The sequence below is a fragment of the Aedes aegypti genome, chromosome 2 (assembly GCF_002204515.2).
Source record: "Aedes aegypti strain LVP_AGWG chromosome 2, AaegL5.0 Primary Assembly, whole genome shotgun sequence".
Taxonomy (NCBI): domain Eukaryota; kingdom Metazoa; phylum Arthropoda; class Insecta; order Diptera; family Culicidae; genus Aedes; species Aedes aegypti.
Genome location: NC_035108.1, coordinates 50,471,207 through 50,485,554, shown reverse-complemented (window position 1 = coordinate 50,485,554; position 14,348 = coordinate 50,471,207). Strand labels below are relative to the sequence as shown.

The window sequence follows — 14,348 nt, the reverse complement described above, 5'->3', positions numbered from 1 at the left end:
ATAATTTAGAAAACATTCAAGGTTGTTCTTTGGTGTCTCCAGTAAAAATATGAACAATCAAAAGTTTTAAAGGCACCTTGGCCAAAGTGCGCAAAAAAATATACCTGTATTTTGATTTTTTTAAGCAATGAGAACCACTTAAATTCTAAAGCCCTGTGAAAAAAATGTGCAAATATTGTGGAAAAACTTTCCCGAAGACACTGTTTATCTAAAACAAATGGTTAAGACGCAATAACATTTATATTCATACATTGGGCGGAGAATCTTCAAATCAAAAACGTCAAAAATTCATCAACTACAGCGCCAGTGAAAATGATTAAATTTAGAGGGTGTAGATAAGATTTTTTTCCATTTATTTAGTTTTACATTTGATCATGAAGGATTACCTTACATCTTCCAGGTTGGCACGGAAACAAGTTTTTGTTAACGGGAAGGATACAGAAGCTACGCTATCTGAAATTACACTGGTAAGTGATGCAACTCATATAATCTTAATTTAAACTAGATTAGACTTTTGCAGCAGTCCCAGACGGTTGTGCTACATTTCTCTGAATTTCGGATCCCCGAATGTCGTTTCCCCAATCTCCAGTTCCCCGAAAACTTTCTAGCACTCATAAATGTCATATTTTATTGCATTTCAAGGTGGTGAACAAGTAGGTCATCGGATATGCACCCTTATTTATTGGATTGATGGTTCTTTCGAGTTTTATGGTCCTCGGAACTTTTGGCAACATGACTAAACAAAGAATGATCAGATATATCCTTCTCTTGATTGCTTCTCCCTAGTTAACCATCCTGTCACTAAAGACTATTCTTGCAGCTTTTTGAACTACATCATTTTTCGGGGAAATGGCTTATTGGGAAACTGGCATTCGGGGAAAGGTCGCACAACCGCCCCAGGCATAGAAAATAATTTTCAGACCTAATAACATCTTCGAAATTTTTTTCGACAGCCTCGAGTTCGAAAAAAAGCTTGCCACTTGGAGAGTCGTCTGGACAAATCATTGGAAGCTGGCCTGCATCTATTGAGGGTTATAAGATTCCAGTATCATTATCTGCATCATTCAGAACATTCGACAGATCAGCAAACGGTACATAGCGGTAAGAGTAATATGTAATAATATTTTTTATGGAAAGAACAATTCTGGAAACAGTTGAATATATGAAATCGTGCTACAGTATGGGTTATGATTGCAGTCAAACATTGTAATTTTAGAGCAAAACATCCTACACTCGCAGGAATTCAGCAAAACCATGCTGATGGTCATGGGTTCGAGACACGACGGCTGATTATCTTTTGGGGTATAAGAACGCAAAAAATGGTGTTTCCATTGCGAATTGTGGTGTGTAGTCTAAAGACCAATGTGAATCTTTGCCAATAACATCAATGGCATACAAACATCGGCTGAATTACTTGTTTTCAGTGCAGCGGCCGTCTCGCTCTGAATGTTCTGGTTCTGCGCCTGCAAATCGTATTCGTACTTTGCGAACCGGTCCCCGGAAAAATTCCAGTGTCACATTGATTGATGACCATTTTAAGATCTAGTTAAAGAACGTCATAGTCCCAGAAAAATGGTTTTTGAGCTAACGCCATCATGTGGTGAATTTCAAACTAACCAATGTGTAATGAAGTAGCCTGTTGCAAATAAGCACAAGAAATTTAAGTAGTCGAACGCTTGTGGCGCTGTTATCACAAAAAAATATTATTTTATTAATACTTACTATTGATGTTTTTGGTTGTTTGTTCAATGCCATCTTGTAGATAATGTTTTATTTTGATTAAAAAAAATGTTTTGACACTTATAGACCCGGTACTCAAGCTGTCAGAGCGTGGCAAACTAGATGTTGGTCACACGAAAAGACGCGACAATAGCATTCAAAGGCTAATGCTTCTACTATAAGCACCGAAGAATGTATAATTCTATACATAAATGTTTCCGAGATATCAATGATCAATGTTTCAAAATATCGCTAATTTTTCGCTTTTTTCACGATCACCCCCTCCCTGCGATGAACCGTCCTTGTTTTAAATTTCCATAATGTTCTTTAGTGGAACTCAATTAAATATTTGTTTTTTCAAACTGCAGAAAAATCGAAAATCCTCGAATTTGACTCCAAAGCACACACTACGTAACTTGTTTTCGCATAGACACGAGCTTATCTGCTTTCATTTATCAGCATGTTTTACAATTATTTTATATCTGTGACCTAGAAGACAGCCAGTCAATCTATTCTAGGAAAAAAATGACGACGTTTTGTGTCGTGTTATCACTCACGTCTTCGTCTTTCAGGCGTTACAAAACAACTGATAGAGAACCTGATTCTCAACGTATGAACACCAGGCTCTATAGTACTCCTCAACATCAGAGCTCGGTGACATACTCTAGAGCAGCGTGCTACCCAAGGGGTGGATCACTTGTTCAGTGCACATCAAATGTACATTTATTTGCATCAAATGCATTTTTTCGACATTCGCATCAACTTAGCTTTGTCTTCAATAACACCACTTTAGCAACGAATCGTTGTATAGCAACGCGTTGTTTATTGTGTACGTTTTAAATTTGGTTGCGCTCCTCACGGCAAATTGAATATTGTAAACCTGGGAGGGAGAAACCGATACAAAATTTATGTACGTCATAGTGAGCCGAGATTCTGCTGTCACGAACTGTCACTGTGAGCCCAGATCTTGAAGAATGGACAAACTTGATAAAAGCGCGCAATTGATCAAAACAAATTTTTGCATTCCAACAAAGTTGACAACAGTCGGTTGAAAATCAATTTCTGCAACACCCAAAAGCAATGCCACGATAGTACCTTTTAATTTGATCGAATATAAAGTAATGAAACACGCATCTTTTTACTGTTTTCCAATCATCATTAAAATTGAATGCACATAAAACTATGGCCCTTTTTCCAAGTTTGTCCAGAAAGATCGTAGGTACACAATAAAAGAAAACTAGCGATTTTCCCCAAGCCTGCCTTGATTGTCGTTGGTGAGCGGAAGTTATCTTGCAATTTGGAAAAGTCTTGTGTCATATTTCGTGTATAGTATCGGTGCCTCCCTCCCAGTTGTAAACCATGGTTCTTCCTTTTGATTTGCTAATCGTTATTTATTTCAGGTTATCGAACAAGTATTACTATCAGTAATACACAACTGTAAAACGTTTGAGCAAGCCATGATTAGCAAATTTGCTGAAGGTGTGCATTTAAATGTATTTGAATGCATCAAATTTACTCGAAATAATTAGATGCATTAGGAGTGATCCACCCCTTGGTGCTACCTTTGCCTCTTTGCGAGAGAGCGAAAAAATACCAAGCAGAGAGGCAACTAAAAATGAGTGAAGAAGATGCAGCACAAAACACATCAGTGTTAAATTCCATAAAACCACAAATCACAATTTCACCGGGATTTTCTCCTCCTCAGAATAACGTTGAAATCGCCTCATTTTTGCATCGCAGAGGAGGTTCTTTCAAACATGATGAGCACTTTCACAGTTGTTAGCTGAGAGCTTTCCTTGCAAGCTGACCATTTTTGCATATGTATATTGTTTGACAACCACGAAGATACTCTATGCCCAGGGAAGTCGAGAAAATTTTCGACTGGAAAACATCCTCATCCGGTGCGATTAAAACTCACAACCCTCAGCTTAGTCTTGCTGGATAGCTGCCCGTTTACCGCTATATGGGCCGTAATATAGTCTACTTGGATTTTTTACTAAGCGTGGTGTAGTATCCGGAGCCACCATCACACTCCACTTTTAGCCGATTCCGCCATCAATCGTGTTGAGTGCATATCAACACATCCGTTCGCCACAAAATCCTTCACTAAACTGACTCTCATTCACCCGACAAACTGTCCCTCGAGTTAATACCTTGCGCACGCTCAAAAGAATCATGCATGTTCGAATGGTAAAATGCAAAGTATATTGAAAGTACAGGTACAGCAATCTAAGCAGTCAGTGGATGCGGGGTGTGGTACACTGCGGGGGAAGTGAAAGTGACAGCTGGCGAGTTCGTGCACGTGATTCTGTTTTCAACCCCTTTGCAACTGAGGTTGCAAATGGTTGTTTTTTTTTTCACACAAGCAAACATTTCTCTCGCATCAGCCAGCAGTCCTCCTTTTTGTCGAGCAATAAACCTAACAAGAGGAGTAGGTTCCTCAACATAATTACAATGTGACGTATTATAACATATAAATATTTATATAAATTAGAACTTGGCTTAAACACAGCTACGATTGCAACCAGGAATGCACCGATGAAGATTTTCTCGTAGACCTGAATGTACATATGGTAAAAGATCCATTAGGTGTGGGTGTTCCTATATTTGCGCTTGGGCCTTTTATACTGATTTCATTGAATTAGTCACAGAACCGACATTGCTAATCGACGTATTGACTTGGTCATACAGGGAAATAGCTGGAGGAATGAGGAATGAGTAATGATGAGTAAGGAATGAGGAATGAGAAATGAGTAGTGAGAAGTGAGGAGTGAGAACACATCTGAAGGCTATTCTATTGGTCTTGCTCTTCTAGACATAGAAAACGCATTCGACAATGTTTGGCATGAAGGTTTGATCGTAAAATTATCAACAACTTTAATTTTCCAACACACATTGTTGGAATAATTCAAAGTTTTCTATCAAATCGTACACTTCAGGTTAATTATCAGAACTACAAATCTGAAAGACTTCCTGCAAGAGCTGGTTTTCCTCAAGCCAGCATTTTGGGACCAATATTATACAATATTTTCACATCTGACTTGCCTGAGTTACCTCAGGAATGTCAAAAATCCTTGTTTGCGGATGACACAGGCCTCTCCGCCAAAGGACGAAGTCTGCGTGTCATCTGTAGTCGATTGCAAAAAAATGGGTATTTTTTCTTCATACTTGCAAAAATGGAAGATTTCTCCTAACGCTTCCCAAACTCAACTAATAATATTCGCACATAAACCAAAAGCTCTTTATTTGAAACCTTCAAGTAGACATGTTGTCACGATGAGAGGGGTTCCAATAAATTGGTCAGATGAAGTTTAATATCTAGGGCTCATGCTAGATAAGAATTTAACTTTCAAAAATCACATTGAAGGCAATCATGCCAAATGTAATATACACTGAGAAAAAAGAATGGTAAACACAACCAAATTTTAGGTTGTTTCAACCAAATTTACGTATTAAAATTTACACAAACAAATTTACACTTTACTTTAACAAACCATCATGTTCAAAACAAACTAGAAATGTAGGTAATTTTTTATATTGATATGAACTTTATTTCAACAAATATATGTTAACAACAAACAAAATATTGGTTGTTTGATTTTGACAGCTGAAAAATTCTAGGTAAATTCAAACAAATTCTTAAATTTGCTTCAACCAAATTTTAGTTCGATTCAAACTAAACGGTTGTTTGAAATAAATAAGGATACGTTTGAATCAACTATGGATTTTGTTTGATTTAACTAATAAAATGGTTGAAATTAAATGAGGGTTTGTATTACCTCTGAAGCACTTCATGTTCTATTTCTATACAATAAAACTGTCGATAACCACAAAACTGGCCTATTTATTTAAAAAATCTATAGACCAATTATGCGTTCACCGACAGAGAAGCCCGTACTCATATGTTTGCATAAGATTGATTTATTTAATTTTGCATTACATTGAATTTTGTTTTACAGCGTACAATTTACATACAGTATTGAACAAAACATTTGCAACTTTTTTGATTTTTCATACAAAATGGTAAACTTTTGAGGTTTAGATATGTGTGATTTTTGAACAGATTTTAATGAAATTTTCAAAGTTCTTCAGAAATAAGTTGAATTTCAATATGTTTTTGAGTGATACTTTAATCATAAGTTCAAAGGCAATAACGGTTTGGCTATAGTTATTTTTTTTTTACAAATTTAAATAATTACAACAATAAATAAAATAATTGAAGGACTACTTTTAATCAGTTGTCGTTTTGAGGACATAAACAAGTTTACTAAAGATAGTTTTTGTATAGGTTTTTCACATTTCGAGATACAGTGTCCGTTCGGTTTTGGTAACATGTACATGTACCGTAAAACCAGATAACTTTGATAATAATTTCACCCATAATTTACATGTTTTCTTCAAAAAATTTCTAGGTTGTAAAAATTACTCAAATATGTATGTTAAAATTCAAGTTATGTCTGACGTTCTGTAGAGATTTCATTCAAATCTGTCAATAAATAACTGAGCCCCAGCCTACCAAATTTTATATGTAAAATCTAAAAAGTTGCAAATGTAATGTCCAATACTGTACATACTATAACTAGTTAACAAAGTCTATTCACGTATTGTAATAGTTACACAGTCGCATATACATAGTTCCATCAACATCATGTAAATTAATGCGCTCTGACTTTCATATTTCAATGTTGTTTACTAAAACAGTTGTTGTTTGTGTATTTAGCTCGTAGGACTGCAAATGTTCGTTAAAGGAGATTGGGCAAATCTGGGCCCGGAATGTACACAGATGACTCATATGTCATTTGAAAGATCTGAATGAGACAAGAAAAAGTTGGTATGGGGTCAAAAATAGCCGTCGTGGGAGAAAAAAGTTATTCCGCATGGTTTGAGATGGATTTTCTATGTATTTTATTATATTTTTGCTATATTTTTTATCGATTAAAAATGAAAACATATATTTTTCTGCACCTATATGATGATTAGATGTTCTATGTTTTAAAGAAGTGAATAAGGACTTTGATTTAAAGATGAAAAACATTACATGTTAGACCGTGTTTTTTAACCGACCTATACGATATTTTTTGTTCGTAATAAGGTAATATTACGACTTGTATTCTAAAAAAAAGTTGCCTCATACGACGAAAAGTAATTGGGAAACAGTGGTGAAAGAAAAGTGTGTGGTGTCTTATAGAAGAACTGACTGTTTTGTTTTTGCCGAAGTAAATATTTCTCCAGGACGAATTTTACGAAGAGATCAATAAAACCATCAGCTCAACCCACTCAACCTCAATGAACAACATCATCAGCATCAAAAAACGTAAAATGTGAGTTGACATGCTTATTGCTAAATGCTACGCAGTAACACATGCGTAGTTTTAGGATTTCATGTGTTTAAATTAATGGCAATCTAGCTCACTAGTATAAACCATCTCGCGCTGTATACCGCATACGTGGATGTTTAGTATCACCTGAGCTCCTACATTATTCAACCAGTCTTAAGTTAAAATGTCAATCATTATCGTTTTACGAATTGGTATACGAATGCCGTGGAGTCTAATGAACTTTTTTTTTTCTAATGAGTGCATATCTTATATTATCTCCTATCTCTCTCCGTCTGTTACCCTCCAGTAGCTTGTGTACAAGCCCTTGACAATTTTTATGCAAGTTTTACAGATAGAAGAAAAGACAGATAGATGTGTATGGTACTTCACGTTTTTTTTCCTCTAGAATAATTCTAAACTCTTCAGCAAACCAATCGGACCATAGACTACGTTCAACGCACAATGACTCCACCTGTGAGTTGATGGCTATTTTTACTGTAGTACAATAGCCAAGAAGGGTTTCAGCAAGCATAACCTATTTCGGTTACGCTTGCTAGAGATGCTGTGGCAACATCCGTGTAATTCAGACGCTGAAGGTCATGCTGAGGCGGGCGTCGGTACCGTTCATTGTTAACGACAGGAAGTTTGAAGCGCATTTTTATAATTATCAGGTAGTGGGTAGAAAGAATGTTAGCACCACGATACATTTTGACGTTGATGATGTCGGAGATGTGCAATCTATCAAATAATACCTGACCGATTCGAGATTTCATTTGCTGTGGATGACTAGCGATCACCATTGGTACGGAAGGTTATCTTGGAAGTAGGTGCTACACCATAATGACCATATTCTTAGAGGCGGCAAAACAGTCAAGCATTGGACATTCATGTTTGCCAGTCCGACAGTACTGATCTTCCCAATCGTCCATCTCAATTCCTAATCTTGGCGTTCTTATCTCCTACAATGATCTTAACGTGGAAACATGGGTGGCGGTCCTACTTGCGTTCCAGCTGCGTCTTTGTCATCCGTTGATCGACCGTTGATTCTCAACATGCACACTCTTTTGTAGATTGACCACCATCCGATCTCATGTTTTTGCATGTCGTTCATCACGATGAAAGCTGTTCCCAGCTCAAGTGTGTCGCGCAGCTCTGGAAGATGGTATGATTACTTCTAAACATTCACATTATTGTCATCCTCATGCGTATTTAGCGTTCTTAGCGAAGCAATTGTGGAGCCACATGTGCCCAGGCGTCGCCAATGGAGCTGACATAGATAGCAAACCGAAATTGTTCTGCTCGAATTATTGGCAGTTTGTACACAGCAAACAGTCAAACACTACAGATACTACTAATTCAAATGATCTTCTTCTCTGAGAAACAATAGCATGCTAGTATAATGTTATTGATATCAAAGATATTAGTGAGGTAACTGACGCGCGGATTTCCAGCACGCTGAAGCTGTGTACGACAGGCGAGGTATTTCTTCCAGTGTAGTACAGAATACAACAACACAACCACTGTAATGATAAAACGGATATAATCTGGAAAATCCTTCCTGAGTAAACCGCCGTTTTATACAAACATATTGCTAGAACACTGAAATAGGATAATACGATTTGATATTTGTGTCCAACTGTTACCTAAAGTGACGTGTTTGTGAAACGCTCATACCTATATCTTTATATTTTTTTTATCACCGTATGTTTCAAGTATTCACATTTCAGCAACTTAAAACGTTCTGAAATCTGTGTCAAATCACAACATTTTTGAAATATTATCAATTAAGATAAAAACATACCTAAGCACATACATAGGCACGAATTCAAAACATTTGCGCAAGTAAATATTATTCAATAGGAACTGTCCAAAACATACCTCTTCTTACACCATTCCAGCACACAAAACTTTTTTCTCCCACGACGAATATTTTTGGCCCCATATCAACTTTTTTTTTGTCTCATTTAGATCTTTCAAATGGATTCTACCCCATTACCCCGAATGACATTTCCCCGAATGCCATCACCCCGAATTCCATTACCCCGAATATACCTTTACCCCGAATTCCATCACCCCGAATGCTATTTCCCCGAATTCACAATTATCTTGACATGATGATATTGATGACATTTCTCCATGATATTGGAATTCGGGGTAATGTCATTCGGGGTGATGGGTCGTTCGGGGTTTTGGAATTCGGAGTAATGGCGTTCGGGTTAATGGCATTCGGGGTAATGGGATTCGGGGTAATGGGGTAGAATCTTTCAAATGATATATAAGTCATCCGTGTACATTCCGGGACCAAACTCCATACATTTTTGCCCAATCTCCTTTAACAAATTTAAATTTCTCACATAGGATAAGTATTCTATTATCATTGTTAAGAAAAATTTCTATTATTTTGAAAACATAAGCTGTATCCTTTCGAATAATAATAAAAACCGATGCTCTGTAATACAAAGTTTCACATTTCACAAAATGTTTCAAAAATCTGACCGATTCTTGATTAATATTGTACAAATCGAAATCAATACACTGATGATGTTCTGATTTGAATCGGTTTATATATACCTGACTTCTATCGTATGTAAATTTAGGAAAAACGAAGTTATTGTTTAGGCAATTATACGCAAATTTGAAGTTAGCTTAAATGGCGATGGCAGAGCACATATTTATACGATTGCTGTTAATTTTACAATATGCTTTAGGTTCTCGATGCTTAGCCTCAAATCTCATAGACCAATGTGACCTAAGAGCTCCACCTTTTAAAATTGCGGTGGGATAGTGCACTAAATTGTGGTGCTTTGGCTTGAGAGTGTTTTTGAACAATTTCACATATTGGTGATAATGATAATCAATTAAAGATCTCAATTCTTTTACTAAAGCATAAGGCACTTCTCTTAACAGAGTAATATGTACGATTTTTACTAAAGCACATGCTAGTTGCCAAACTTCATCAAATTCTGGTATTAAAGGACCTACAAGTAATGGAAGGAACGTAATCAATGTTTTCATTTCACTGGCAGTGCATTTCAATTTTTTCAGTTTTATGTGATATTCTTGGATGTCATGAATTATGTTATCAGAGTGTTGACTTCCATAAATGAAAGCGTTTTTTCTCTCGTTGAAGCTACTGACGCTAAGGTAATGTTTGATGTAAATAAAATAGTATAACATGTGTTGAAGATCATAAAGTGCTACCCCTTCAAAGATATCGTGCATAATATCGAAAACAAAGTTGTGTGTGACGTGGTATGATGGAATTTTGTTGAAGCAACTAGGAGATTTAATGCCTGTTTCTGAGACTGTCGCCAATTGAACGTCATGTTCATAACTAGTTATCGTACGAAAAACATCCGGGTATTCTTTTGTATCTACCTCTGTCTGAGTTCTTCTTCTTTTGCACACTCTGCAGAAAAAGTTAGCTCTGAAGCTTTCAACGTAATCTAGAATCCCATTCACACCTAAGTTGTCACCAAGGACAAATCCTATAACAAAAAACACCTTTTGGTCCTGATCACCTATTCTTACTGTGATGCCTTCAACCTCTAAATCTACCAACAAATCGATCAATTTGGATAGTGTTTTATCGTTGTTCATTTTGTTCCTATCCTGGCTTTTAATGAACCCTACGCTTAAAATATTATTCAATTTTCCTTGTAGGTAAGCTGGCATACATGGTATATTCAAATAAACGGCGCAAATGGAAGTTGCTTTGGAATGACAAGAGGATGTGTCACTTGTAGTGAAATCGTCGAAATAGATATTTATGGGAATCACGGTTCTGCAACACATGCTTGCAGTTCTCTCCTGCCAAATCGAACCATCAATAAGCGAGCGGATCAGTCCATCACTCGATAGCTTCAAGCTGTTAATAATCATGTTGAATACACCATCTCTTTCTAAATACGTTCGTAGCATAAACTTAACAGGCATTAGCGCACCTTGAATTTGCTCATCTCCCTATAAAAAATGAAAGAGAAATATAGAATTTTATACAACTACAATTTTGGGTTCATGTTTTACTACCTACCTTGTAGCGCGGATCGGATAATGGCAGAGGTTCCTCACTTATATGGAAAAATGTCGGGTCTTCGTATAAACCATCTCGTTTCAGCTGCTGTATACATTTGTACTCTGAGGTACAATCATAACTATCAAGCATAGTGTCAAGAGCCTGTTTACACTCAATAGTCATGGCTCCAGTCATTTGTAGATCTTTGATCACTGAGCTCAGAGGGCCAACGATGTTCTGTTTGATGTCATTATTTATTTCAAAAGCCACTTTTCTTGCCAATCCATTTTCAGTCAGCCACTTTAATGTCATATTCATACTTAATCGGTTTGCGTTAAGGCTAAGTAGCCCGTCATTCGTATTGGCAACAATGATGACTTTTCAGCGTGCATTTCAAATTGATAATACTCAGCCTTGATAGTTTATAATGACTTGAAAAAGTATCACTGTACGCGCTAACATGCAGAAAGTATGCTGATACTTTTTCAGGTGTGTCAGTGCAAAACCAACTGATTTTCTTTGATTCCAAATCGTGAGATGAATTAGCAACAATCATCAACGACGCGTACAAATTTCAATGACGGCCTACTTCGCCTTAATAGCTGCTAGTTGCGCGGTATCTGAACAGACGACAAATTGATTCTCGGTTTCAATTTTATTTTGATCATTTTCTCTGAGGCTGCTTTGATCTTCCACTTCAATTTTATTTTCGATATAGGTTTCACGTTGTTCGATTTTTGTTACATGGCGCTCTGGTGTGGTTTTATTTTTCTCTTTGCAAGATAACTTATGTTTTCGAAGGCTTGTGATCGATGTTAGAATGCGGCCACAGTTTTGGATACACATGTATCCATTCAGTGGCTCGTGCATTCGTTGAACGTGACAATAATACTGATCGATCGAAATGCTTTCCCAGTGACAGTCTGATGATGGACAGTTGAACATCTTTAACTTCTGGAACTGATCACATTACTGATCGAAAGTATTTTTGCGCGACAAGAGGATTCTACCGGAAACTCGAAGATGACGTGATTGATGAGATTCCATGATCCGGCACATTCCGCAGCAAATGGTAGGCTGTAGGCTTTGTAGAATTTATAGCAGATGTCCAACGCTTTCAGAAAGGTAGGAAACTGGTAGAATGCGTCACCGAAGGACACTATAAAGGTGTTCAACGTTGATAAGTCTGGTCCAACAACGATCACCAGTGGACATTGTGGCATTCCTCTAGTCTCAGAACGTGAAGTGTGGTGAGCTTTAACTTTTGACTGTAGATCGATTATGCTCTGTACCCAGTAGACAAAGCTGTTACGATTTTCAATGTAACTGGGTTTCCACTTTCCTCTGTCCGACAGGGTCAGTACAGCACAGGGTAAGATGTACGGCAGCAACATTGAGTACACCGCATCCCAACAATCTTTAACCAAAGAATACAACAGAGTTAGATTATCAGTTAATTGAATATTAAACTATTTACCTTCACTTAGTTCACCTTCCAGTTGATTTAGAATAGTTTTGCGCTTTTATCGCTCACATCGGCAACGAGAATAGGCTTGAGCGATTCGATGAAAGAATTCCATTTCTCGAATAATGCAGAGCTTTTGGTCGGGAACTTTGTATCGAAATCAATTTGTCCCAGTTGGTATCCGTCGGGACTGCGCAGTGTCGGATATAAATCCAAAATCAAACCACACGTTCGTTTTTCCAATTTTGAAATCTCATACAATCGAATTATGCTCGTTAATGCCCACTTTTGCATTACTGCTGGCCATTCGTCTTCATGGTGCCTGATCCATGTTTTCGTTTGTTGGTATTCAACCCCTGAAAATACGTTGTCAATTGGATAGATTAGATACACAATTGTAATTGAAATGACTTACATTCAGCTTCAGAAGGCGAACATAACGGTGTAATATTTTCACTATCGTTAGACTTTCGCAGCGAGACTTTCGGAATAGTATAATTGCAGTTACGGTCATAAAGGCAACCTTTTGGCAAACGACCTATTCTAGTCTTTTTCCCGCCGACAAACGAAAAAGTTGGCTGGTACCAAGACTCCTGAAAATAAAACATAGATTCAAACTATTAGGCATTTTGAAATGAAAAGGAGCCCTACATTAATTACGTAAAATAATTGAACATTAACCCAGTGAATAAAAGTTTCCGTAATAACATGTAAATTTGAATATGTCACCTTCAAAATCTCAAACAATCCCATCTACCAAAAATCCTTACGTAATCAATGAATGGCTAAGTATCGATAAGTTTTTGCTGGAGTATATCGACCAATCGTGGACTTCTAGCTATTTCACTGCAGAGTATGTCTGGAAAGTTTTAAACGGTTGGATCAAGTTAAAATACTATTTCGAATGTTATGTCAATATATGTAACGAGGATTTTTGAAGACAAAAATGTGTTTAGTAACTAAATGGTTCAGTTTCATTGATAGTGAACATAAGCTATTTTAACGGATCTACTATTGGTAAATTTACCCTTTATGGTATGATAAATGAATGGATTTTCACCTTTGATTCTGATGGAAAAAGTTCGTTCAGCTCGGATGCTCGACTCAGAAGCTCATTATGTGAGAGTTTGCCAAAAACATCTTTAAATTCGTCTACGACAATATGAGTTATGATTTTCTTTTGTAATTTTGTGAGAATTTTTGATGAGTTGTAGTTCGTGAGGATTTGCTTTCCTTTGGCCGAGATATGAATGAGGAATCGTGCTGAATAATTTTCTCGATCCATAGCTCGATTCATAATCTCTGGATGTTGTTTACTCTGAATTACATTTTGAACAGATTTCAGCGGAGAGGATACGGGAGGAAGGTTCTAAAATAATATGGTATTATTGTATCGAAACTTTTCAGTTGAATGTGAAATAACTGCCTACTTGTGATTTTCGCCATACATTCAATCCATGGATAACTTTTGTCCTATCTCCAAGATACGGTTCACAAAGAAGTTCCTCAATTTCTTTTCGTTCAATAACTCGGAGAGATTTCAAATCATATCCATTTGCTATATCGATAAGTTACTTTAAATATCATTTTAGACATTATTGCAAAGTAAATCTTACCAAGAAACTTGTTTATTACGTCTATCGAGATCCGGAATGATTGCAGTAGTTGTACGACAGCAATGCTTTCAACACTTACTTCTTCGTACGATATTTCTGCCTCTTCGTAATCATCGTCTTCGTGGGCCATTGGGTGATATGAATAAAAAACTTTGAACTTTACTACATGTAGCATCTACTCAAAAACAAAATCCACAAAGTTTACTACACTTTTG

The 14,348-nt window shown here is 36.7% G+C and overlaps 2 protein-coding genes across 2 annotated transcripts in view; one reads left to right on the top strand and one right to left on the bottom strand.

Annotated features, from left to right (window-relative positions):
* Positions 1 to 346: 346 nt before the first annotated feature.
* LOC5565714 (toll-like receptor 13) overlaps positions 347 to 14,348 on the top strand; it is a 39,152-nt gene continuing 25,150 nt past the window's right edge. Inside the window, exons 1-2 of the mRNA XM_021845938.1 lie at positions 347 to 467; positions 954 to 1,101. The gene's annotated coding sequence lies outside the window, so the exon portion shown is untranslated. The remainder of the gene's footprint in view (positions 468 to 953; positions 1,102 to 14,348) is intronic.
* LOC110676784 lies at positions 12,557 to 14,253 on the bottom strand. Its single transcript, XM_021845939.1, has 5 exons — positions 14,134 to 14,253; positions 13,948 to 14,075; positions 13,578 to 13,886; positions 12,933 to 13,110; positions 12,557 to 12,873 (listed from the first exon to the last, which is right to left on the bottom strand). Exons 3-5 carry the CDS (start codon positions 13,812 to 13,814, stop codon positions 12,557 to 12,559), a joined length of 732 nt encoding a protein of 243 aa, XP_021701631.1. The 5' UTR covers positions 13,815 to 13,886; positions 13,948 to 14,075; positions 14,134 to 14,253.

What these genes read in the sequence shown, in the direction of transcription:
- LOC110676784 (XM_021845939.1), bottom strand. Translation starts at nt 13,814, where the DNA reads ATGAATCGAGCTATGGATCGAGAAAATTATTCAGCACGATTCCTCATT. An exon ending in TTTTTCCATCAGAATCAAAG is followed by an intron (nt 13,111 to 13,577) that starts GTGAAAATCCAT and finishes TTTTATTTTCAG; the next exon opens with GAGTCTTGGTACCAGCCAAC. An exon ending in TTCGCCTTCTGAAGCTGAAT is followed by an intron (nt 12,874 to 12,932) that starts GTAAGTCATTTC and finishes ACGTATTTTCAG; the next exon opens with GGGTTGAATACCAACAAACG.